Source organism: Delphinus delphis, chromosome 1 (genome assembly GCF_949987515.2).
Source record: "Delphinus delphis chromosome 1, mDelDel1.2, whole genome shotgun sequence".
In the NCBI taxonomy this organism is placed as follows: Eukaryota; Metazoa; Chordata; class Mammalia; order Artiodactyla; family Delphinidae; genus Delphinus; species Delphinus delphis.
The window spans coordinates 124,270,654-124,297,722 of record NC_082683.1 but is presented as its reverse complement, the minus strand read 5'-3'; the positions used below and the strand labels follow the sequence as shown (position 1 = coordinate 124,297,722).

General features: G+C 45.5%; 1 protein-coding gene across 2 annotated transcripts in view; it reads right to left on the bottom strand.

Moving 5' to 3' along the window:
- SFT2D2 (SFT2 domain containing 2) overlaps positions 1–25,710 on the bottom strand; it is a 361,103-nt gene extending 335,393 nt beyond the window's left edge. The window contains exons 1-8 of one of the 2 annotated variants that reach the window (XM_060033614.1): positions 25,570–25,710; positions 17,295–17,381; positions 16,961–17,046; positions 13,534–13,615; positions 12,039–12,074; positions 11,893–11,951; positions 9,920–9,949; positions 832–7,856 (exon numbers count right to left, since the gene is read on the bottom strand). In XM_060033614.1, coding sequence (XP_059889597.1) covers positions 7,817–7,856; positions 9,920–9,949; positions 11,893–11,951; positions 12,039–12,074; positions 13,534–13,615; positions 16,961–17,046; positions 17,295–17,381; positions 25,570–25,632 — 483 coding nt within the window. In that variant the 5' untranslated portion in view covers positions 25,633–25,710 and the 3' untranslated portion in view covers positions 832–7,816. Of the gene's footprint in view, positions 1–831; positions 7,857–9,919; positions 9,950–11,790; positions 11,952–12,038; positions 12,075–13,533; positions 13,616–16,960; positions 17,047–17,294; positions 17,382–25,569 lie in introns of those variants that run through there. The other variant, XR_009522341.1, reaches the window with a different exon arrangement.
- Positions 25,711–27,069: the final 1,359 nt, after the last annotated feature.

Below are 27,069 nucleotides of genomic sequence, written 5' to 3'. Positions count from 1 at the left end.
AGGACACTCCCTAACACCATAAACAAAAATAGACTCAAAATGGATTAAAGACCCAAATGTGAGACTGGACACTATAAAACTCTTAGAGGAAAACATAGGCAGAACACTTTCTGACATAAATCACAGCAATATCTTTTTTGACCTGTCTCCAAGAGTAATGGAAATAAAAACAAAATTAAACAAATGGGACCTAATTAAACTCAAAAGCTTTTGCACAGCAAAGGAAACCATAAACAAAATGAACAGAACTCACAGAATGGGAGAAAATATTTGCAAATGATGTGACTGACAAAGGATTAGTCTCCAAAATATACAAGCAGCTCATGCAGCTCAATATCAAAAAAACAAACAACCCAATCGAAAAATAGGCAAAAGAACTAAATAGACATTTCTCCAAAGGAGACATACAAATGGCCAAGAGGCACATGAAAAGATGTTCAGCATTGCTAATCATTAGAGAAATGCAAATCAAAACTACAGTGAAGTATCACCTCACACCAGTCAGAATGGCCATCATCAAAAAATCCGTAAGCAATAAATGCTAGAGAGGGTGTGGAGAGAAGGAAATTCTCCTACTGTTGGTGGGAATGTAAATTGGTACAGCCATTATGGAGAACAGTATGGAGGTTCCTTAAAAAACTAAAAATAGAGCTACCATATGATACTGCAATCCCACTCCTGGGCATATATCCAGAGAAAAACATGGTTCAAAAGGATACCTGCACCCCAATGTTCATTGCAGAACTGTTTACAGTAGCCAAGACATGGAAGCAACCTAAATGTCCATCTATAGAGGAATGAATAAAGAAGTTGTAGTACATATATACAATGGAATATTACTCAGCCACTAAAAAGAATGAAATAACGCCATTTGCAGCAACATGGATGGACCCAGAGATTGTCATACTGAGTGAAGTAAGTCAGAAAAAGAGAAATATCATATCACTTATATGCAGAATCTAAAAAAAAAAATGATACAAATGAACTTATTTACAAAACAGAAACAGACTCACAAACTTAGAGAATGAACTTATGGTTACTGGGGGGAAGGGTGGGGGGAGAGGGAAAGTTAGGGAGTTTGCAATTGACATGTACACACTGCTATATTTAAAATAAATAACCAACAAGGAAAATAAAAAATAAGAGACTGAGCCTTAGTCCATTGGGTTTTATCCCCAAAGTCTCCATTTTTTTAACTAAATATGTTGTTTTAAATTTTTATAACTTGAATGCTGGATGTATAAGAATAAACAGGAAAAATGTAAATAAATTTTAAAAAGGTGGAAAAGATAAATCTAAAGTAAATATAAGAAAAGAAGTAATAAAAAGAAATCAATTATTGTAAAAGCAAGCACAATAAACAGTTATTGGACAAAACAAAAACAAAAAGAAATCAATTAAATAGAAAACAGACAACCAATAGTGAAAATCAATGAAACCAAAGCTGGTTCTTTTATTATAAAATATAACACATCACAGAAGTGCACATACACAGAAAACACACAGTGCAATGATTTACCAGTGAACACCTTGTAAGTACCATCTGATCAAGAAATAAAACACAACCAATACCCAGGGTTTCCCTCCACATCCTGTCCCTTCCCAATCATTAACCTCTCCGTCCCTCTCAAACCAATCACTATGCAAACTTTTATGCAAATAACTTCCTTGCTTTCATTATAGTTTTACCACCTAAGAATGTGTCTTTGAAGTCTAGAATTGAGTTTTACCTGTTTTCATTAAACTTCATATAATGATAACATTGTATGTATTAGATGTGCTTGCTTGCCATTCACATATCTTCTTTAGTTAAATGTTCAAATTTTTTTAACTGAGTTATCTTTGAAACTATCAATACAATTGATAAACCTCAAGCTAAACTGATAGAGATAAAGAAAGATACAAATAACCAGTATCAGCAATGAAAAACTGGCATAACTACAAGTGCTACAGACATTAAAAGAATAAGGAGATATTACTAAAAACCTTTTAGTAATTAATTTGACAACCTAGTTTCCATAAAGTGACTTATCCAGCTAGGTGTGTGGGAATATTCCAAAATAAACATTTGAAATGTCTTACCTTTCAAAAACCTTCAGAACTGTCCTTAGACCTGTGTTTATCCTGAAGTCATTTGAAAGAGAGGCTAAACATATCAATTTATCTCAAAAAACATCTTTTAAGTGCCTACGATGTACACTACCATTAAGGATTCATATTAAAGACATGGTCTTTTCTCATAGTCCTGCAATCTTCATTTGGCTCAGTGACTCCTGGAAAAACAAACATGAATAAGAGACAACACTAGATTTACTAAAGATCATAATGCTATCATTTATTGGAGGAAAAAAGCAAAAAAAAAAAGAATTGTTTTGTGATACTTGGGGGAAAAAAACAGCTTACTTAACAGTAAAATTCTTTCTCTGAAATGAGTTAGTAAAAAGAAAACAATCTTCACTGTACGAAAGAGCATCTCAAGGTAGGAAAAGCAGCACACAAGAATATATTTTGCGATATGAAAATTTAGGTATGCCACCAGCAGCATTCAAAATTAGCTGAGTATCTATACAATTACAAAAATTGATGTTTTAACAAAGTGTTTTAAAAGCTCATCATACTAAAACAGGTACAACGTTCTGAACGCATATAAATTCCCCATGGGCTTTTGAGCATCCTTACCCTTAACTGCACAATCAGAATGTACAAAAGCAGTGAAAGATCAGAGGTTTTTTTTGTTTTCCTTGTTCCAAATGGCAAAGTCAAGCAAAAATATTGAAAAAGGCAAAATAAGCACTTCTCATAGCACAAAGACCACAAGATTGCATGTAAACTATGGTTCCCCTTTAAGACATTACACAAGGTTCATCCGTACTTAAGGCTCATTACTTCTTCTTGTAGTATGGTAGTTCAACAGGCAGAGGGCAACATTCTCTGACAAGTCTCAGTTTGGTCTCAAAGGATACCTCCCAAGGATCCACAAGGATATTAAGTCTACGCAGCCATTTATATCAGGGAACTTTTGTCCATGCTATGTCTATTTTTTGGTGCTGTTTATTAAGTGTAGTGTCATTACTTTGTTGTGAATATCCACATCAGTAGTAATTGTTTATTACGATGCTGTGGACTGACCTTTCACTCCAAATAGCCATGTTCCTCCTATCTAGTGAACACACTCTTCCCTGCTTTCAGCTCATTCCGTCTATAGAAAATTTTTTGTACATTTCCAAGCCCATCGTCAGTTTATCAGCTCCTGCTAAGAAGCACATAATTTTATTCAGTCAATGTACATTAACAAAGGCTCTGATGGACCATGGGCTCTGCTCACAAGCTCTGCGGTGAGACCTCTGCCGGTGCTTTGTGAGGCCCTTTGTGAGGTCAAGGGACAGAAATCTGAGCCCTCAACAGCAAAGCTTAAGTGTACCAGGGGCTTAGGAGTGTCACCTATGCATTCAGGGTAGAACTAGAAATAACCGAAAAGCGGGACTAAACGCCCTATCTCAAGTAAACTGGAGGCAAGAACACTGCACGGCACTCTCCTCTTCACTTGACAAAAAATCCTCCAGATCTCAGAACTGCATAAAATTATGAATTAGAAGGTGCTTGAAAGTCACATGATTTAATCCCCCAACTTCTTAAATAGAAATTGCTAAAAAGTTTAGACTTCTAAATGTAAATTCTTTTGTCAATCTTACCGAGAGCTACACAGATATCAATCAGTATTTAACTTCAGGTGAAGGTCTGTTCGCTTTCTTTAAAATGCTATCTGCAAGGAAGCTACGGCACATCTTCAAACTTATCTTAAAAATTTTGTCTTGGATTTTTAAAACCAAAAGAACAATGCCTGTAATCTAGCAACATGGCTCTATAAACCTTAAACACTGATTTCTGTCGTTGTTGATCTGCTGAAAATGAAGTTGAAGGATGGGTTGTGGATTTTGAAGTATCTGGAATCCTACAGCAGACCCTAGTCAGAAGTTATCTAAGGAAAGAGACGAGAAGGCAAGACAGGTGTAGGCAGCCCCATAGAAAAAGGACTCCACAGCCACAGGGCTGCAGCTCCATTCCCTAATTCATTCCACCAAGTCTCATCACACGTGTTCCAACACATGTCACTCTCGTGGAGCTATCAAAAGCAGAAGCAGCCAAACCGGTATCCCCACACCCCTTTTGGTTTTTTTTAAGGTATGACCCACTTCTTAATTATCTTTTCTAACAGAAGTATCCAAAAGTAATTTTATTTAGAGGCATTTCATGATTGTATTTCCTACTCCCTGAGCATGTACCGATTAGGGTGGAAGGTAGCACTCAGGTGGATAACCCACAGTCACCGTACAGGCGTGATATGCACAGGAGCTCCAAGCACTGAGACAGTGAAGCCGGTGAGAATGCTCAGCTGCAGAGAGTGGTCGGTCCTTCCCAAGGATAAGACGGCCCGTCTGTGGGAGGGAGGGAGAGCAGGAACCTCGGCTGGGTCTCAGCAGCAGTGGCCACAGGCACAGCCACGCAGAGGGGCTGGAGAGCCAGAGGTTCCCCTGAGCACATCGGGCAAAAGGGGAGACCTCTTAGACAGCGAGACAGGAGGAGATGGGAAGCAGCGAGTTAGTAAACAGACCCGCCCAGTCTCTCAGGGGTGGGGTGAAGGCAGAGAGGGCCAAGAGCACTGGAAGCCGGTTCTCCAAGTCTGGAGAGCAATGCTGCTCCCCACACAGCGGTCACAGGCAAACACGGCCAGGGAAGAGCGTTCAGGCCAGCGCTCCCACCCAGCGGTTGGAAGCACAGCCTTGCATGAACACATTCCTTGTCTACAAAACAGCTGCCTCAAGGGTTCCCTTCGTTCCAGAATGCAAGGATCTCTCCTTCACCCAGCAGTGAAGGGGGTAGGATAGAAGGCAGGGGAGCAGGGAAACAGAGACCACAACCAACCACAGGACCTAAAACCCTAACTCTCCACTCGTCATCTCACCCACGAGGTTGCTTTTAACCAGCACAGTTGCTTGGTAACAGCTTTCAGCATATTTGAAGTAGATTTCTTACTCCTACAGGCCGGCAGACAAAAACAAGTAGGGAAGCAACCAAAGGGTAAGGCGGCAGAAGGAAAATTTCAGTCTGGAAGATCCTGGAAGGCGGGATCACCCACAAGCTGCCGAGGTGTCCGGACTGGAGCTGTCTGAACAAACTGGCCACAGGCCTCCAGAGATAAGGCAAAGCATGAGCTTTCACGCAAGAGCTAGCGCCCTCGGCTGGTGAGATCTGGTACAGACCCCTTACCCGCTCTGAGGCTCTCTAATAACGGAGACAAGTCTGCTAGCCTGGCAAAGTGATTGGGAATATTCAACAAGATAGTGCATGGCAATGCCTACAGTGCCGGACACATACTACCAAATAAGCTTTTTCAGATGAATTAATGGCCAGAGATAGTCACCCTATCACCTTCAATGGTCATCCATTATTTCCGGGATTAAATAATAATACCCACCTTTGACGGAGATATCATTTACCTATGCTGGGCCCCATGCTAAGCACTTGACACATTTCTCATTGACATCCTGTGATGATCCAGCAGGAATCATTATCCCCATTATTTTTAAACAGATGAGCGATGTGAGGACGAGAGGTTAAGGAGCTTGTTCAACATGACACTAGCAGGTGACTGAACCACAACTCACACCCAGCCCTGTTTCATAGCCCACGTTCACCACCACTACATTACACAGGCCTGGTGACATCTTAACCTCATGTCTCACAAAGTCAAGTCCAGCCTCTGAAAAGGGCCCAGAGGGGTCAGCCTTTTAGGTGTATTACTCCAGGCTATTTGAAGCTCATAGTGACCAGGCTAGCCTCACATCAGCTCTAAAGAGAAGACGACTTCTGACCGCCTTCACAGAGCCCTTCTGAGATCTGAGCTGTCTCCTGGAAGCACCTGGCCTGTGAACGAACCCCACACAAGCCAGATGGTAGCATATACTTTCCACTCCTGGCTGAAGGTAGGTTAGGGGCCTCGGCAGAAGACAGGATGCCCTCAACAGCCTAGAAAAGGACCCAGGAACATTGGCTCCACACTCTGGCCCCGTCAGGCCTGTTCATACCTCCCCAGTTCAGAAGAAAAGCCTCACCGGTCTGAGGTCTTGGCCGCAGCAGGAAAATGAATTCAGCAATCGGCCACAAGCAAGGAGACAAGCAGTGGACCACTGCCTTTGGTTTGGAGATTCCCAGAGCAAGAGCCTGAGCGGACCGGCCAACCTGGGAGAAGAAGAGAAAGGCAAACCCAAACAGACTTCTCCTCTGGAGGTGACTTTGGAGGTCCTGTAATGCCAAGAACTCCAACGATCAAGATAGGGCATTCTGATGGTCAGGCCTCAAGGAGGAGCTAAAGGGCACAAAAGGCCTGATGGAGATCCTACAGAGCCAAGAGGAAGCTTCCCAAAGGGAGACTGAGCAGGAGAAGATACAATGACGTAGAGAGCTTGCAACCAGAAAAGGCACAGGCCTGGCGGATGAAAACGGGGAAAACAGTTACAGGAGGTAACACCAGAGCCACACTGGCAAAACGCGGTGTCATGAAGGGGACAGAAGCTGGGGCACCCAGGCTTGGGGCTCAGTTCTGCCATCGACTGTGGCTCTGGGCAGATCTCGTAACTTCTCTGAGCCTTGATTTCCTTGACTGCCTAGTGGGATAACAATCCCTGCTTCATCACAAGGCTCCTACAAGGACTAGACAAGATCAGGGACATGAAAGCACTTTGTCTGTGGCCAGACATCAAGCTGCAATATGGCCACCCCGCTGCCCCTGGTGTCTTCTCCCACCGTTTCCAGGACAGGCTCCACTGCAAACGCTGGGACTGTTTAAAGGTCACTGGGCAGGCGTGCCTACTTCCTGCTGCCTCCACGACAGGGCTCTGTCTTCCCACCTACTCTCCCCTGGCCCCGTTTTAGGGGAGAATGGAAAACAAAATCATTTTAAAAGCAAACATTTATAAATAATGGGGGGAAAAAATAGAGCAGAGAGCAGCAACATTTTTCACCTCCTACCAGGTCTTGTCCAAAGGGAAGCAGTGTTTGCTGCTGCTGCGTTGTTCTCTCTCAATCTCGTTCCAAGAGGTCAAGAGTAAAGATATGTGGCAGGGAGAAAGAAAAACCCAAGAGAAAAAAAGTGTGCACTGAATGTTAGAAAATACATTCTATGGGCAGATGTGGAATCAGAACAGCAAAAGAGCCACGGCTCAGGTCTAAAAACAACACACATCACCAAAAAGTGCTCCTTTTCTACTTCAGTCCACGACCAGACTCGCCACGGGCTCGTGTGCAGCTGTCAGGAGGGCAGAAGCACTTGTTCCCAGACACCAGAGTAGAAGTGTGTCCACGCTGTGTGGGGCAGGGGTGACGGATGCCACGCTGAGGAACAAATCTACGAAGTCCCTGTAGACCCCCAAACTCTATCCCTTCCTGTTGCACCCCTGGGACTCCAACAGGGCGGCCTGTTGCCAGCTGGGAATCACTGGCTCCCAAGGCTTATCTGCTGCTGCTTAACAAGGTTTTTATTTACGAGAACTCAGTGGAACACCATGCAAAGGCGCATGAGGAAGATTCCACTCCATCAGACACAGAACCCACCTCTCATATCGTGCTACAGACATTTGCGTTTGGGAACACACCGTTGCCTCCAAAAGCAACCCTCAGGTGTTCAGAATGCAAGCAGCATGTCGCTGCAAGATCAAAGGCACATGTCTGTGAGACAGAGATTTAGAAGATATTTACAACACGGTCCACGAGCTTCCATCCACCATGCTTTCCAAAGCCTTGCAAAACCGGCCGTGTGTTACGCAAGACATACAGCAAAACACTTCTTCACAGCGTTCCTAGGAAGAAAAAACACAAAGATAAATGGGAGATCATCACTCCAAAGGCTCCTGGAAGTGGTAAAGACCTTCCTTGAGATTTTCTGGGTACCCAGAGTAGCACGCTGCAGAGAAGAAAGCACCCAGACCATGGAGTCAGATCTACATGGCATCAAACCTCAGCTTCAACATCTACTACTAATATTATCCCGGGGAAGGGACTTGCCTTATTTGAGTATCAAATTCCTCATCTGTAAAAGGGCACATCCCCACTTACCCTGTAGACCAGTCTGGGAATTAGTGCACTGAACAGAGTAGGTACTTAATAAAGAATCGCTACCATGACCATCAGAGGAAAAGATAGGAAGAAAGTGGAAACTATCTAAAACCAAGAAATTAGTCAGGACTGTGTACTTTAATATCAACCATAATCACAGGACGCACCGAAAGCATTCAGTCAAATAGGCACTAGGGCCTTTCTCCTTTCTAAGCAGGCAGCAGAAACTTGCTAAGGGACATCTTGCAGGAGTTCCCTGGCACAGGGAGCTCTCTATAGGTACTGAGCACTTGCTGCCCTGATGTATGAGCTCTATCCCAGGCACTTGCTCCTTGGAATTCAGTGTAGAGCGTGCAAGGAAAGAGTGAGGGCTCAGCAAATTACTATTCTATTCAAGCAGGCACATCCATCCCACCGCCGTATCTGGCCATGTTCTAGGGCTTCTCACCCCAGTTCTACTCCTTTTGTTCTCAGCTGCATTTGTGCCAAGGACACTGGAGTCACATGAGGGAGGGAGGGAACATGAGAGAATGTATTTGCATGAGCGGGCGCTGCATTTTGCTATCAAGATAATTCTAGGACAGCATTAATTTTTTTTTTTTTTTTTTTTTTTGCGGTACGTGGGCCTCTCACTGTTGTGGCCTCTCCCGCTGCGCAGCACAGGCTCCAGACGCGCAGGCTCAGCGGCCATGGCTCACGGGCCCAGCCGCTCCGCGGCATGTGGGATCTTCCCGGACCGGGGCACGAACTCGTGTCCCCTGCATCGGCAGGCGGACTCTCAACCACTGTGCCGCCAGGGAAGCCCTAGGACAGTATTTCTTAAGATACGCTCTGCACTGAAGTCCCAGCGGATGCTCTGCACAAGACAGGGTTTTAGGGACAAATAAGGTCCCTTGTGGCAGCTCACAATACACATATTAAAGGACCTGGAAAGCCTACTCACAAAGCCACCCAGCTGCCTTTAACGTGGTGGGCTGGTTAACTTCTCATCTAATCAGTCACTCGCCACCGTCTTCCGATCACTGTCAGCAACAGCCTTGGAAGGCCTAAGCTTGCTCTCCCTCCTTCCCAGCTCTCGCACATGTCTCATTGTCTCAACACGGTTAAGGAAAAGCCTCTTTTTAGTTCACAGGTCATGAAAGAGAGGAATGGAAATTAAATGGTGACATGAGAACAGAGTCAGAGGCAAAGATCACTGAAAGTGCTAATTAAAGGAGGTTTGGAGGTCAGAAGCTCGGAGTGAGAAGGGGCCAACCCAAGTCAGTTATCACGAGTCCTTTCAGGCCGGGTGGGGGGGGCGGTCAAGTGAGCTGCTCAAGGTCACACCGCTAATTAGGAAACCCTGGTCCTCCAGAGTCCTGGCCCTGCCTACTTTCCCTTTATGAATTCTTTTCTGAAATGTTCCCATCAGTGGGATAGTCTAAGAAAACAAGCATGAACGTAGACCCCCTCCATCCCTCGCTCAGTGATATTAAGGTGATATTCACCTTTAGGAAAATCTCCTCAAACCTACAGGTTAAAAGAGTGATAATGAGCATATACATACTGTCTATCACAGCAGAATGTTCCCAGCGCCAGGAATCGGTAGACCTGGGTCAATGCCCATCATTGGTTGTATTATGGGGTGGGGGGGGCATTACCTTACTAATCTATAAAATAGGTGTATAATATCTGCCTATTCGTCTCCAAGGATCTTCATAAAGATAAAATGGCATGAACTCTCTGAAAGCACCCTAAACTAAAAGGCCCCATGCAAACTACCCTCATCCCCAAATGACAGACATTATAATCCTAAAGACACTCTTACCTTGCGAATGGTATGTAGGAAAGGCTATACCTACAATGAAAAACAAACAGAAGATCAAGTCAAATGAAGGGAGTGGAAGATGACACAGTGGACTGGGTTTCTGAGCTGCAAGAGCACCTGCGGTGATGTATCCAGACCCCCTCCCTCCTCAGCGTGGAGGGCGTGTGCGCACACGCACACATACACGCGCGCGCGCACGGTGCCACGTGTATAACAGGGAAGGGGGTGTCCTCTGTAGCCAAAGTAGGAGGGCAGAAGGCCCGTAGGGAGACAACTGTCACCTCAGCCTCACGGGGTTACTGCTTTAACCAAATGAGCCAGCAGCCTTACCTACAACAGGCGGATTCCAGATAGCCAGATGACCTGGAAGCCCTATGCTAAAGGAACATCAAATAAAACACAGATCAGCTGTCCTCTAACATGTTACAAGTTCGCAACAGAATACGACTTCTACCCCGTTGGCATAAATTTTCTGCTCTGTGCCTAATAATTTTAAAAGAAGAGAAAAGAGAGCAGGAAAAGAAAAAGAAAAAAAAAACGCACTACCAACTGCCCTGTGGATGAAAGTATACGCAAGCTATGATTCTTTAAGAACCCAAGCCCACAGATATCTTGGTGGTCCCAGTTAGCTCAGCCCCCTCGCCCAGAATGGAACCACAGAGGGGAGGAAGCTGGCCACGCCCCCAAAGACCAGGCCTGGGTGTCAGGCGGGCTGGAAGCCAATCAACTCTAAGAAGGCACATAGAGTTGGAACACATCAGGGTTGGAATAGGGCCGTCTGACTATGCACATATGAACGCGGAACCTTTAAAAAATGGCGTCAGAATCAGTCTATATGCAAAGAAAGGCATGTGTACGTAGGGATTCATTTCTGCCCCGAGAAGAAAACCAAAATATAAACATAAGCCATCACACCAGGCCCTTTCAGTACCCACTACCACACTGTATGTGTCACATTAAAATCAGGCCGTCCTGCTTCTCCGTAGCTGACTCTCACCATGTACAAAAGCTGACTTACTTGGAATAAATTCCAAAGGGCATTTTGAAAGTACATTTATTCAAAAGTCGAAAATTACTAAAAGGAAGGATGGGCGTTAAGCTTGCAGTCTCAAGATGCATTTCTATCAAATAAGACAACATTTGATCCTTGGAAGCTTTAAAACGTTCACAGTCTTCCTTTCTTCGCATTAGAGCCAACATTTTTTCCCAAAGTAGATCAAGTCACATTTTTATGAAACTGTTCTGGCAGATATCATCCCTTGATAAACCGTGAACATATTATAGAAACGTCTCAGAAGTTATTGATTCCATACGTGCCACCACCCCCGTACTTTGACGTTGGACAGGTTTGAAATGGCCATGAAGCTACAGCCCCATCCATGGCTCTGAATGATAATGTCTCCAGTGGTCCTCTCACTATGCTTGGCCCCTAGGGCACAACTCCCTGGTTTTGCTACGGCGCACAGCCACACGGTTTTCCATTGCGTCAGTCACTGCTACTCATCTGCCGCTGACAATTCACTCTCTGTCCTTCTGTTAAATGATTCATCCCACCACAAATGTAACACTCACGATTTTCCTTACCAGTTTCCCTTTTCTTTAATGCCTGTTTAACTCACAAGCGTCTTTTTACCAGCCCCTACACAACTTCATTGTCCTTGCCCTTACCAGACGTGAGTGGTTGAATAACGTTTGTAACATCTCAAAATCAACCCTGAGCCCAGCAAAAATGCCACAGTGGGCAAAGAGCCTCCCACGACCACTCAAGGCCACTAACGCCACCTACTGGCGGTGGGCTGAGTCGACAGGCTTTGGTGCTCTGCGGTGTGATTTGACTCGCATCATTAAGGATTCTGAAGTCGAAAAGCTTCTGTTTTCCCAATCCTCCTACCCACACCATGTGGGATTTTATCTCCTTCAGCTGCGTTAGTCAGAGATCGATGTGGGAAGGGACTGTCGAAAAGGTTACTTACCACGTCAGGGCCAGAGACTGCAAAATGCAGAAGATGAGAGCAAGCCCTCTGTTGTGCCACTGGAAGAAAAATGATACGGTTACAGGTACGTGTGTGACAAGAGGCACACACCAAGAAGGTTAAGGAAAATTAAAATACACACTTACCCAAAAGGCAGAACACAGGGTAAGCGTAATGCACAACTAGAGAGAGAAAGGAAACTTTATTTAATTAATACAATAACAGGGAGGGGAAGAAACTGTAAAGACATCATTCTTGACAAACTTACAACAACACATCAAACTGCAGTAATCAGATTCTGTGGTTATCACAGCAACCAAGTGCATCCTTCATTTCAAAGCACTGAAGCTACGCGAGCACCCGTCTTCGGCAGAGGAGTTCAAATCCCAGTGAAATGAAACTGGCCAATAAGGATTCATGTAGATTAAAAAGAGAAGGATCCTCTTCTACTTTCAAATTTTCCCAAAATCTCTGCCCAGCAAACACAAGCACATTTCTGGTCCACCCATCCATCCATCCTTCCATTCCAACATATACTAAAGTAGGTTAAACACACACCTCTTTAACTCGTGCCAAACACTAGCGTCTGGAGGAGAAAGGGCATGTGAGGACAAAGGTTAACACTAGATGTCAATCTCACAGCCAGAGAGTCAATTATTTGTTTACACGTCACCTAACACTGTCCCTGAGTCCTTTCTTAGTAAGTTCTTTTTGCAAGAGACTTATCCAGGCCATCTACATCCAGGGATGGCCAAAAACAATGAGTAGTCCAGCTGTCAGTCATGCCTGTCCTCTCCGTCCTGCTGTATCAGTAACCACTCAATAAATATGACCAAAATAATTTCTTGGTGTCCAGCATGGTGCCCAATGCTCTGAAAGGACACAAAACAGGAGCAAGTGTGGCCACGGCCTTAGAGAACTTACCCACCTGAACAAATGAGACGTACACAAATGAAACTACAAAGTATGCTGCTCAAGGTCTGGACATTGCAATACTGATAACTGTAACAGCAGTCCAGAGGACGTGGTCTGGAATGATGGGATGGTCCCATGGAAGGAAAGGGCCCAAGGAAGGGAGAGGCATTCTGGGTTAATGGGACAGGAAGATAGGACAAGACTGAAGACACTGTGGTGAGAGCAGGGAACGGGGGTGCTGGGCCATGAGGAAACCACACGTGCTTCAGGAAAACTGACAAAAACAAACAGGATCCCAAAGTCAGAGAATGACAAGGGGAAAAACAGCCCATGCTAGGAGACTGGACACCTACTTGAGAGGATGAACCCTGTGTTCCCCAGTTATTCCCTCTAAGCTTTCCTTGTATGTGGCATCACCCACCACCAGGAGGGTGTCCGAGCCCTCTTATTACCACATGAGTTTGCCAAATTTAAGAAGCAACACCTTCTGGAGGGGCTTTATAGAAATGGCAGACCTTAACACCAACTGAAACACAAGTCGGGGGAAGAGAGGAAAAATCATTAGATGAAGAATGCTCCCTTCTGCCACAGTGGTTACAGGCATCAGATAGTAAGTCAAGATGAAAGGGAAAAGGATAGAAGTCTTTAGGTTTAAGAGGAAAAAAATTGCAAACAGCAGAAACAAACACTCCTATTTTAGACATCCAGGGAACAGGCAGACCTTACCAGCACCATGATGGTTGCAATCAAACGCGTAGGCTCTATCATTCGCTTCAGCTGTTTCATTGGTCCCATGAGGAAGAGAGTGCTAAGAGGCAAACGCACACAAGCCGTTCAGACCGGAACAGAACCACACGAGGTAAACCAAGGTGCCTCCCCATCACCTCCCCCAGCTCACCTGCGGCAATAATAGCAGTAATAGTAGCTGACCCTTGAAAAGCTCCGACTGAGCTAGGCACTGTGCCTCAGGGCCTTTTGTGCCTCATTCTTATTTAGTCCATTAACAATTTATGAAGTTGATTATAGGAACAGTCATCATACTTATTTTGCAGACAAAGAAGCTTAAGTCCAGAAAGGACCTGTTACTTATCTAAGGCCACCCAACTAGAATACACGGTAGAGTGAGGACGTAGATAGATGCACGTAGGTCTGACTCCGCAGCCACGTCCATAACCACTAGGTTAGAGGACCCCTCCCTTCCAGGTGCTACCTTGCCTCCTTCACAACCGACCCATGGAAACAAACAAACCAAAGTGACTCCGGTGATCTAAAAAAGAAAAACCACATCTTACAGGCTTAGGTAGTTTATATTAAAAGGTAGAGCGTTTCATTTTCTTTTGTAATCTCCAGAGGACAGTTCTAATGTTGATAGGAATATCATCTGTGATGCATGGAACACTTGCTAAGCGTTAGATATCGCGTACATGATCTCATTTCATCCCCTCAACAATTCTGTGAGTTCGGTATTATTACACTTATTTTAGAGCTGAGAAAATAAAAGCTCAGAAAGGTTAATTTACTTATCCAAGATCACACAGCTAAGCCCATAAAAGAGCTGGCATTCCAACCCACATCTATTGGATTCCCAAGCTCCAAAAGACAGCCCCAGCATGCCTTCTGTAGGGATGGAACTTGACAGGTGGCCAGTGAGAAAGAGTAAACACAAACGAAGCAGACACTCACGCCTAACACGGCAAGTGCCAGGGCCCGGTATAGGTCATGCTTCCCGACTCCTGACAGAAACGCCCCGTGTGGCATCACCCCAGGCGTAGCTGGTTTACAGCCAGCATTTAATACAAGCCCACCGGCAGATGACATTAGCTACTGAGTGTTCTAAAAACAAAAATTTGTTAAATAAGTCTACCTCTCTTTGAACTGTCATTAAGCTTCCATTTGAACTCAAAGCTGCACTCCCAGGTCAAGTGTTTGCGCTGAGTGCACTCTTGAGCCTACGTTGAACAAGAAGCGATAGCCAAGGGTGGCCTTAAAAATTACATGCAGCATATATACAAAAATATAAAAGATTACAGGCAGAGCCACAAACTCCTAGACACACCCAGTAATAACAATTCGCTCCCTTTATTATCTCCCTGGGCAATGCTTCGAAAAGTTGGTCCCATTAGGATTTGCTAAATAGTTCTTTTGGACTAACCAACACACCCATATATTTATGCTCAGTCTAGACTATACATTATAACCTATGCTGTCTGCCCAAAGCAAAACCCCCCAAAAGTCAGTATTTGAGAGAGCTTTGGAGGCAAGATTAGACATCTCCAAGGGCCAGCATTATACTATCATAAGAATTAATAAATTTAGAGATTATCATACTAAGTGAAGTAAGCCAGACAAAGAAAGACAAATATCATATGATATCACTCGTATGTGGAATCAGAAGAAAAAAATGATACAAATGAACCTAAAAAACAGAAACAGACTCACAGACTTTGAAAACAAACTTATGGTTAACAAAGGGGAAACGTGGTGGGGAGAGATAAATTAGGAGTTCGGGCTTAACATATACATACCACTATACGTAAAATAGATAATCAACAAGGACCTACTGTATAGCACAGGGAACTCTACTCAACATTCTGTAATAACCTATATGGGAAAAGTGTCTGAAAAAGAATAGGTATATGTATATGTATAACTGAATCACTTAGCTGTACACCTAAAACTAACATAACACTGTAAACGAACTATACTCTAAAATAAAATAAAAATTAAATTTAAAAAAAACAACTTGAAAGAAAACAGAATTAATAAATTAAGTTTAAGCATGGCCAGTGCATTGCACTTAATCATTTGGTTAACATTTCCAGGCAGAAAAAGACCTAGGTTTGGGGACAATTAGGGACAAGTAAGACAGAAGTGTAGCCCTTGTCAAGTGGTAGACTTGTAACAAGTCAGTGTAATAAAATGCTATCTGTGTTGTCACATAAATATATATGGGATAGACAGAGCCCATATAAAGGAGGTCATTGATTCTGGAGGGGAAAAGGGAATTAAGAGAAGTCTCATGGAAGAGGTGACTTCTGAGTCAGGTCTTGACAAATGAGCAAGTACCCATCAAAGGCGGGGCGCAGACGGGGCAGCATCCCAGGCACAGAAAACAGCCCAAGCAAAGCACAAGGACGTTTGGAGAAATCCAAGTTCAGCCTGGCTGAGGAGAACGACTCGAAGAGTCTGTCCTATATGCATGCTGAGGGTTTTGGACTTCACCCGTTGAGAGGGAATGGGAAGCCACTAAGGGGGCTAAGCAAGGCTATAAATGAATGGCTCCACAGTTCTGTGGAAAATGGCCTGGCGAGGGTCCATAAAAGAGGCAGAGAAGCCCACCAAGGAACTCCTGTAGTGAGCAGTGATAGAGGCCAGAGCTAAAAGCAGCTCAGATATCACCTTCTACGGGAAGCCCTCCGGTCTCCCCAGGTCACGTCAGATCAGCTCACTTGCCCTTCCCTGAGCATTGCTCAGGGAGCAACTGAGCATTGCTCAGTTTATATGTCTGTCTGCCTGGCCAGCCAGTGAGCTCCATCACAGCAGGAACCAAACCCTTGAATCCTCAGAGCCCAGTACAGGGTGTGAGCATGTGAGTCAATCAGCAAGGGGCAGCAGCAGGAAGACTAGAGCAATGGAGAGGGCAGTGTGGTAAACTTTGAAGAAATCATTCAACTCTTCCGTGCCATGTAAAACCACAATGGTAGTACAGTTCCTGCCTTCTCCAGTGGTACTTCAAGGATGAACTAAGATATAAAAATATGTTGAAGTTAAAAAAGAAAAAATATATATATGTTGAAGTTTGGAGGGTTTTTTGTTTGTTTGGTTTTTTTTGCAGTACATGGGCCTCTCACTGTTGTGGCCTCTCCCATTGCGGAGCACAGGCTCCGGACGCGCATGGCTCACGGGCCCAGCCGCTCCGCGGCATGTGAGATCTTCCCAGACCGGGGCACGAACCCACGTCCCCTGCATCGGCAGGAGGACTCTCAACCACTGCGCCACCAGGGAAGCCGGAAAGTGATGTATTTTAACTACTTCTTTTCTCTCCAAATCCTTAAAACTATGGAAGCATCCTCTTTCACCTCCCTCCAAACACAACGCACGTCCATTTTCCCATCTAATAATTGGCTAAGGTTAGATTTTAAAAAACTGTTACCTCCCAAGAGATGCGATGTTGCCAAAGGTGTAAAACACTGCGAAGAGGTATAGTCCCTTCCTGGGCACCCAGAGCAGAAGAGTTCCCTGAAAGATAAGGCACAGAGTATCCGCACGTGCGGAACACCCCACCACAGCCACCGAACCAGGAGTGCACAGAGGAACCTTTTCCCCTCCGCGCCCCCCTTACCTCCCTCACCACTTCCCTTTCCTCCCCCTCCTCTTATCCATGCATTTCAGTGAAGAGCAGAAGAGAAAAGGAGGTAGATGAAAGTGGAAAGATAGCGGGAAGGAACGCAGGGGGAAAAAGATGGCGGAGGGGTGGGCGGTCTTACCAGCAGTGAGCAGAGAATTCCTGCAGCAAAACAGGCAATGAAGCCTTTTATTCTGGTGCTCGAGCTTAATGAAGCTGCCTCCACAACCTGAAATATTTAAAAAACTAATTACATACATGTATATGCATATTTAATCACCAAAAACAAAGGACACATACTTAAATTTAGAATTTGTACAGAGAAAGGCAGCAACACAGAATCCTAGTTGTGCATAGCTACAGGAGCCCTCATGATCACTGAATCCGGCCATGAATCTCTTCTCCAGCAGCTGATTAGAGGCTACCGATCCTCTGGTTGGACATCTCCAGAGGTGGAAACTCTGTCTCAAGCACAATGCACTTCACAAACAGTGAAGTGGATTGAAGAGATGGGCTGGTGGGACCCGAGCTGTGTCCCACAGCTATGCTGTGTCTCATCCAGGAGCCCAAAGTTCACGAACCGGTTCGAATTGCCTATGACAGGCCTCGGGGTCGTCCCGTGTCCAAGAAGAAGAAACGCCAGGACTTTGATTTCGCCCAGCAGAACCTGACCGACAAGAACCTGGGGGTCCAGATGCTACAGAAGATGGGCTGGAAGGAGGGCCACGGCCTGGGCTCCTGTGCGAAGGGCATCAGGGAGCCCGTCAGCGTGGGAACTGCCTCGGAAGGGGAGAGGTTGGGTGCCGACAGGCAGGAGCACAAAGAAGACACGCTTGACGTGTTCCGTCAGAGGATGATGCAGATGTACAGACACAAACGGGCCAACAAATAGTTCCAGGGTCTCTTCCATGAGGACGACAGGCATCCGGAAAGCGCTAACTCACCACTTTGGGTGCCTACTGTCTCTGCCTTGTTTCCATCACTGGAAATCATATAGAGAAATTTAGCATTTTTGGTTCTTGGTAAAATCTGTGGCACAAACGGAAGTCCCTTAACTTTATCTTGACAATGTATAGGTATTATCTACTTTCCTACTCCATAATGAACTGCAAAATCGTCCATGGAAATTTAAAGATAACTTCTGGTTTCTTACTCCGTAGGGAATTATAAAATTATCCAACAGATGCTATTGAGTTCGAAAGAGGAGTTAAAGAAAACTGTGGAAAAATAGTGAATGGAATGATCACTGGGTTCTTTCTTTTGAGTGCACTGTTCTTTATATTACAAAATTTTTAAAGTTTTATTGCTTTAAAGATATGTGCCTTTGTAATAGATTTAGATCTTAGAAAAATTATATTTGAAAAACACATGCATTCCATTTTTCCTAAAGAGTGTTTATTATAAAAAAATCTATCTAGTGCTGTACTGTGTCATGTATGCTATATGTACTTTCTCTTGTTTTTACCACAAAATGATTTGACCATGTTTATGACGAAATCACGGTACTTAGAATAAGATACCGTTAAACCACAAGTCAAATTATGCCAAGGTTGACCTCAGAGACTGTTCCAGAATATTATCCTATGCATAAATGCTCCACCATGTTCTGTTTATTATAAGTAAAATCATCTTCAAATATCTTTGACATTAAGTAAGGACAAACATATTAGTATGGGATATTATGTAGCATAAGACAGTTATATTTCAATTTAGATGATTCAAATTCCATGAGAAGAATGGTCACTTATTACTGTTTTAATAATAGTAAAATATCTTTTTTTTTTTTTTTTCCGGTACGCGGGCCTCTCACTGCTGTGGCCTCTCCCGTTGCGGAGCACAGGCTCCGGACGCGCAGGCTCAGCGGCCATGGCTCACGGGCCCCGCCACTCCGCGGCATGTGGGATCTTCCTCGACCAGGGCACGAACCCACGTCCCCTGCATCGGCAGGCGGACTCCCAACCACCGCGCCACCAGGGAAGCCCAGTAAAATATCTTTTGATAACATTTCCACTCTCTCTGATGTGGAAAGATATTAGGTGTGTGAGTACAAATATGGCCATTTTCTCTTGGTCATTTATTAAATTATGTATACTATTTGTTGTTATATATGAAGTAGATATTCAAATACAGAAGCAGAATTAAAGGATCCAGGCCAACATAAAGAGCTGACAGAAACCATACATGTGAAAGAAAATACAGAAACCTGGAAACGCTGAAATCTAAAAAGGACCCATATTTAAGAAATTTTTGGCTACGCATATGTCAAAGACTGTTACGTCCAATTTTCTGCTGGTTTCACAGCTATTTAGAAGTGTATCGTTTACTGTCCTTAGAATAAGATGTACTTTATTATAATCACCACTCCCCTTTAATTAACTTAATTAGTCTTACATTGTAAATGAGCTTGTCTCCTCAAATTTTAGGTAGATACAATTACTCAGTCTTTGAGTATAGCATGATTGTTTTTTAAAAACTGTAGTTGATTTACAATGTTGTGTTAGTTTCAGTTGTACAGCAAAGTGATTCAGTTATACATGTACGTATTCTTTTTCAGATTCTTTTCCATTATAGGTTGTTATAAGATATTCACTATAGTTCCCTATCCTATACAGTAAGTCCTTGTTGTTTATCTATTTTATATATAGTAGTGTGTATCTGTTAATCCCAAACTCCTAATTTTATCCCTTCCTTCTCCCCCTTTCCCCTTTGGTAACCATAAATTTGTTTTCTATGTCTGAGTCTGTTTCTGTTTTGTAAATAAGTTCATTTGTATCACTTTTTCAGATTCCACATATAAGTGATATCATATATTTGTCTTTGATTACTTCATATGATAATCTCCACATCCATCCATATTGCTGCAAATGGCATTATTTCATTCACTTTTATGGCTAATATTCCATTATATATAATTAATATGTATATTAATATATATATTCCATATAAAATGGAATATGTGTGTGTGTGTGTATATATATATATATATATATATATATATACACACACACACATACACCACATCTTCTTTATCCATTCCTCTGTCAATGGACACTTAGGTTACTTCCATATTTTGGCTATTGTAAATAGTGCTGCTATGAACATTGGGGTACATGTACCTTTTCAAACTACAGTTTTCATCTTTTCTGGATACATGCCCAGGAGTGGGATTGCTGGATCATATGATAACTGTATTTTTACTCTTAAAGGAACCTCCATACTGTTCTCCATAGTGGCTGCACCAATTTACACTCCCATCAACAGTGTAGGAAGGTTCCCTTTTCTCCATACCCTCTCCAATGTTTACTGTTTGTAGACTTTTTGATGATGGCCATTCACGCTCTAGGCACGTGGACTTCAGTAGTTGCAGCATGTGGGCTCAGCAGTTGCAGCACACAGGGCCTACAGCACACGGGCTTCAGTAGTTGTGGCATACAGGCTCAGTAGTTGTGGCCTGCGGGCTCTAGAGCGCAGGCTCAGTAGTTGTGGCGCATGGGCTTAGTTGCTCTGCAGCATGTGGGATCTTCCTGGAGCAGGGCTCGAACCCATGTCCCCACGGACACGGCACCCCACGTCTGCAAGACAGCAGACCCTAGAGCAGCCTCAGCCTTTACGGCAGCCTAGGCAGGATAAGGACCACAACTGGAAAGCTGTGAGCTCCCCCAGGCAGGGCCCAGGGAAAGGGGAAAAGACAGGGGTGGCACTCGCGCAGTTGGATCCAAGGGGCACCGTCTCCTAAGTCAACCAGCCAAGCTTCAGGACTCACTGCTCCTGCTGGCCTTTCTGGGACCCGGGAGGGCTCAGGCTCTCATCCTAATCAGGACTCTAAGCCGAGTCTATTCACTCTTGGTGCAGAAGTTGTTCTTCAAGGTGCCGGCATCAGTCAAGTCACCCACATGTGAGACGGATCCTAGTTAAGTAATGACTGCCCTACTCACCCCTCTGTCACCACGCTTAATCCTTCCCAAGAGCAAAGTTCAGAGGAGGCCGAGATTTCCAGAAAAGCCCCACTAAAGCAAGGGAGCCTGTGAGTAACTCCTGAGGATTTCTTCCCCATGTCAAAGATGACAGTCAAGTGTCTGCACCAGAGACCTTCCTAGTCTGTCAACCTCATGCAGTGGCCACAGCTGCTCCAAGCTGCACAGGCAGCTGCCAGGGAGACCAAAGGCCTTTCCTCCTGCCCAGCCAAGGCAGGGCAGCCAGGCTCCCTGCATATTCATTCACCCAGGGCTCACCTCAAGTGGCCAGCACAGTCCCCATCTGGCAATGTGGTGACCACACGTGCCCCCAGCTGATGGAGGAAGGCAGTGGTGGCAGAGGTCCCCAGGGTCACTAAACCGGCAACTCCCTCAGCCTTGACTGCTCCCAGCTCAGGGGCCTATTCTCAACCCTGTCTCTAAACTTCCTGTCAAACTAGAAGCTGGAAGACCAGAGGTTTCCTCAGGCGTGGCAGGCTTCACTACAGCATGGCTTCCTCCCCACTCATGAGACAGGTATTCAGGGCAGGTGATCTGCCCCATATGTTCACACATATTGAAAGTGGGGCTCATCACACACACACAGCACTTGCAGAAACATATGGCAACATATGACCCTACACAGAATGGCACGCTCAGGATGTTGACACTCCGGGGGAGTAGGGTGTTAGGAGCTGACAGAGGGGCCACCTGGTCCCACGTTAGGAACCTCTCCCCCAAAATGAGCCCTGTGATGCTCTGTTACCAGTCTTCACTGGCACCCCAGACACTCGGGTTAGACCCCTTCTGACTCACCTGTTCAACCTCCCACAAGGACAGGAGAAAATCGAAAGCCACCACTCTTCCTACTCATGCAAGCACCGAAGAACTTACCTTGCCAAGGTGGAAAACTGAACAGAGCTACGTGGAAGAAGAAAATTGTGGTAGTGGGATTGGACTGGATTCAATCCAATGCTTGCCTGAGCATTACTTGGCATCAACAGAGACATTTTAAAAGATTTACCCGTTTGTTTGATTGTTTGTTTTTTGCGGTACGCGGGCCTCTCACTGTCGTGGCCTCTCCCGCTGCGGAGCACAGGCTCCGGACGCGCAGGCTCAGCGGCCATGGCTCACGGGCCCAGCCGCTCCGCGGCATGTGGGATCCTCCCGGACCGGGGCACGAACCTGTGTCCCCTGCATCGGCAGGCGGACCCTCAACCACCACACCACCAGGGAAGCCCTCACCCATTTTTTTACAGGATAAGCCACAAGGTTAAGTATCAATTTGACATGGCCTTGGTATTTAGAGCACAAAATAGTCTCGACAGGACAGTGAGATGCCAGCTCTTGTAAAAATTAAAATCACTCGTGATAGGAAGCAGTTCTGGTTTCTGCTTTAAAAAGGAAAGTAACACGCTGGTTCTACATGTCTCTCAAGCTGACTCCCATCCAAATGTCACCCTATTTGCCAAAATGAGGGAGGGGGCGATAACTTTTCATCTACATGGTTGCACGTTCTTTCACTAAGCATGCTTAGTCACAGGCCAGAGGAAACTGTTGCCCCACTTCCAGCCGGATCCAGTGAAAGCTAAACACTTCTTTGTGCCAATTTGTGAAAATCAACTCCATTGATGTAAAATAACTCCTTAAATTCATGGTTTCTGGAAACTGTGCTAGCGCACTTTTGGGAAATTAGAGTAGCTGGAATAGCACCTGGATAGAATCTGTAGGCAAAGAGCTCACAGGCTGTCTGACGGGCAGTTATGCACAAGGGTCCCTTTGACTCTGGGATGTGGAGAGAAGAGGGGCTCTTGCCAAAAGAAGAAAAGCTGAGAACTGTTCCGGGAAACAGGGTTGGTAACAGGAAGAAGGTGAGAAAGGAACACTGCCTCATTCCTGTGCTTTCAAACCAGGTACAATTCAGACCCTCCGTGTCCCTGCAATCCTGTAGAGAAAACATAAAGCCCGTAGTTTCAGAAAGAAGCCCATAGAAACTGAATTGAAGATTGAAGGTGGGTTTATGAAGACCAGGTATCAATCACAAAACTCATCAAGAGGCCATCTGTGATTAGACATCACCAGGCAAGTTTTATAATTCCCCAGTTTCATATGTAGGAGAAACAGAACTAGTCATATTTTTATTTTTGCATTAAAAGAATAACAATTTTTTCACATCTTTATTGGAATAAAATTGCTTTACAGTGTTGTGTTAGTTTCTGCTGTATAACAAAGTGAATCAGCTACATGCATACGTGTAACCCCATATCCCCTCCCTCTTGTGTCTCCCTCCCACCCTCCCTATCCCACCCCTCTAGGTGGTTGCAAAGCACCCAGCTGACCTCCCTGTGCTATGCAGCTGCTTCCCACTAGCTAACAGGATAACAGTTTTTTAAAGCACTCACTTCTGGTGATGTCTGACTGTTTTTATAACTGAATGTGAAGAGACTTTAAGACCACCAAGTCCAATATCCCCCACAAAACAGAAATTTCACCAGCATCCTCCAGCCTTGCCAGCCTCAAAATCATGGGAAATGTGAGACAATCAAGTCAGTACCAACATTTTCAAGGAGGTCCTGCCCTAATAAGTAAAAACTGAGCCAAAAACAACCCTGAGAGTGAATTCAGCTGGACGCAAAATGCTTCCTGGTTAGTTGCGGACTCAGGAAGTGCCACACAATGATGTAAACAGGAATCTCACACTCAGAGAGAGGAAAGTGACAGCAGTGTTTTAGAACCAGACAGAAGCACCTAGTCTTTCTAAAATAGATTCTACATGCCTGAGCTTACAACTCTTTAAAGCCCTTCATTGTGTCCAACACAGGCATTCACTATTTTAGGTAAAAACTAACTCAGCATTTTATGTTTTCAATCTGCACTACATCGTTCACTCCTGAGTGTCTGTCCACTTCATGATGATTTTCTAAATCAAAATATCTGCATCATCCCCGCTCTCCCCACAAGAGTCCACAGGAAGAGAAAGCAACGCCCTCTTGAACCCCAGCTGCTCTAAAACCTTATTGACAGTCCATGCAACATAAAGCTTTAGATAAGCATGACTGTCAACCACATAAGTTTTCTTAGGCCCAGTCTGAGGTTTGGCTTGTGAGTTCATACAAGAAGCCAGATATCAAAAAACGAGGAACTCATGAAATTATTAGCGAGCCTTGACCAATTCATAAAGGCAACAGATTTAAAAGAAGCCACAGGCTGTTTGGAAATGTCAAAAAAAAGTTAAACTCCAATTTCTAAAACACTCAATGTCTGTAGTGTTGCTTCTTCAAGGTGAAGATTCAGAGAGCAACTTTTAGGGTTCCAAGATTTCATGGTGGGCGTGGAGGTATCAGGGTCACACAAAAGTCAGAATAAAATCAACAACCACAAAAGCGAGTGAAAACAGCATGCTGAGATAGCCACGTGAGACACTGATGAGGAAAAACTTAGGCTCCAACTTGAAAGAAGCCATATTATCTTGTGCAAGAGCTTCATTTTACAGATGAGGAAACTGAGGCCCACGGAATATGCCAAAAAATAAAGAGAAATCTTATTTTATCATTCACGGAGAAAAAAAATAACAAAACTCTAAGCACTAGAAATAGGAAATAAACATCCTGTGTGGCTCTAGAAGATAGGGCATTAATGCCCAAGTTTCAGCTCGACCAAACCTTTCTAAAAAAACAAACAAGTGTGCAGGCGGCCTCAGGTCCTGGGCGCCTACGGAGTCTACGTGAAGTGTGTGCACAGAGAAACAAGATGTGGTCCCAGCCGTCCAGGAGTTCACGGTTTTCCTGGGGGTAGTTTACAGCAAGAGTGCGCACAAGGTCGGGTGCGAGTGTCACACCCCACAGCCTAAACTGGGCAGGAACGCAGCCGAGAGCACCTGGGCGCGGCCACCAGCCCCGCCTCGCGGTGGGCAGCGAGGAGGGGCGGTCACCCAGGCCCCCGGCGCAGGCGATCTACCCTAGAGGCCCCAGCCTAGCTCGGCCCTAAAGCCCTTTCCCTGGCCTGCAGGGATGGGGCCGCCGAACGGGAATATCCGCCCTCCCCTTCGCAGATGTTTCTAGGTTTTGCTCCAGCTCGGCCCTCCCTTTGTGGGGGGATGGGACGCGGAAGGCTGAAGGGTGCAGGACAAAAAAGTAAACAGGTGCCGACTGTCCTGTGCAGAGTGTCTGGGCCCTGGTACCTGAGGTGGGGAGTGGGGGGAGCGCGGGGGTCCGGAGCTCTGGAGAGGAGGGGGAAGGAGCAGGGGCAGAGCTGCTTTCCACGAAATCCTGGAAGTCCTGCTTGCCTTTCCTACCAGCCAGCAACAGGCGCCGGCGGAGCTGGGGGCGGGGCTCCGGTGTCACCCGGACCCCCGAGCCCCGGCGCGCTCCCAGGCCCCCCGCCGACCCTCCACCGAGGCGGGGGCGCAGCAGCCTCGGGGCGGAGAGGGCGCGGCCAGGCGGCTGGGCGCCGCGGCGCACTCACCTCTGACAGGCCGCCCCGGTCCTCGGTGTCCTGCCCGCTCAGCACCTTCTTCAGCTTGTCCATGGCGGGCCCGGTCCACCCCGGTTCCAGCCCCCGGCCAGCCGCCTGTTGCTCTGGCTGAGTCGCGGGCTCTTCCGAGTGCTCGGCCCCCGCCGCAGCCAACCACGGCACGCCCCGCCCAGCTACCTGCCCACCTGGCGGCTGCCTGCGCAGGCGCCCGGCGATCCCGCACCCGCCTCTAGCCTGCGCCTAGCCCGCGTTTAAGGGCTGGTTTTGGTCCGGGAAGGAGGGGCGGGCAGGAAGAGGTTTAAGGTCGACCGAGCGTGGCTAAACCTCAGTTCTGCGTCCGGCGCAGCGTTCCACACCCTAGCCGGCTCCCCTCCCTCCCGGGGCCCTCGCAGGTTCAGTCGACAAACGCGGAGTCCCTAGCACATGCGAGGCACTGCAGAAACAAAGACGGTGAAGCCTGGACCCCCCTCTCCCCGTATCCTACACTCCCTCTGGTGTGGTTGCAGACTTGTAAACAAATGCTGTGGGGAATCCGTGTTCTGATTGTAGTTATACTGGAAACAACTGTTTAAAAATCCCTTGAGGCCAACTGGAGCAAATTCAATCTCTAACAAGCTTTGTGGAAACATTAACAAGAAAAACACTACTGTAGTTCCAACTGAAAATGCATCGAGAGGAATGATTTGGGCAAAAACTTGAGAAACGGGTAGAACTTGGGTGAGGGAGTGGGGAAAGGTATACCAGATCGTTTTGTGTTTCTTGGATGGTTTGTTTTACTGACCTCAAACTGGACTCCAGCGCTAATGATTCTATGTTGGAGAATCCATGTAACCCCCAGGATGGTGCCGGAGACAGGACGTGGGCTCACATCTCAAACTGCTTGCTGGAGAATGTCTGGAATACTAACTTGGAGATTAAATAGGCTTAGAAAAAACAAATCCAAGAGAGGTTACCAGGAACAGCCACTAGAGAATCTTCCTGCACCCTCCTGCACCCCCATACACACACACACACACACACACACACACACACGCGCGCGCGCGCACAGGAGAATATTTATGAAAGAGTAGGAATCTGTGTCTGAATGGAGAGAATTTAGATGTTACCAAGAACTTGTTAGAAGGTATTATAAATCAACCAAGCAAAGGGATTTGCAAAGGACCCTATACAAGTCAGTCAAATGGCTGTAATTACACCCCTATGTGATTTCATCTTTATGGAAGGCAAATATGCTATGCTTTATAATTTTAATTTACACCTGAAATCTTGAATAACAAATGCCGGTGCTCTTGCCTGGGTGCTCTTTACCCTCTTGTTTCACTCAAGTAAATTCCTACACATCTTTCAAGGCTCTTGAAATATCAGCACAGAGTGGAAAGTCCATCCATAGTGGAGTTAGGAAGATCTGGGAGTTACAACTCTAACACCACCACATACTAGATGTGGGGTATTGAGTTACTTAACCTTTCTGGTCCTCAATTTTCTCATCTG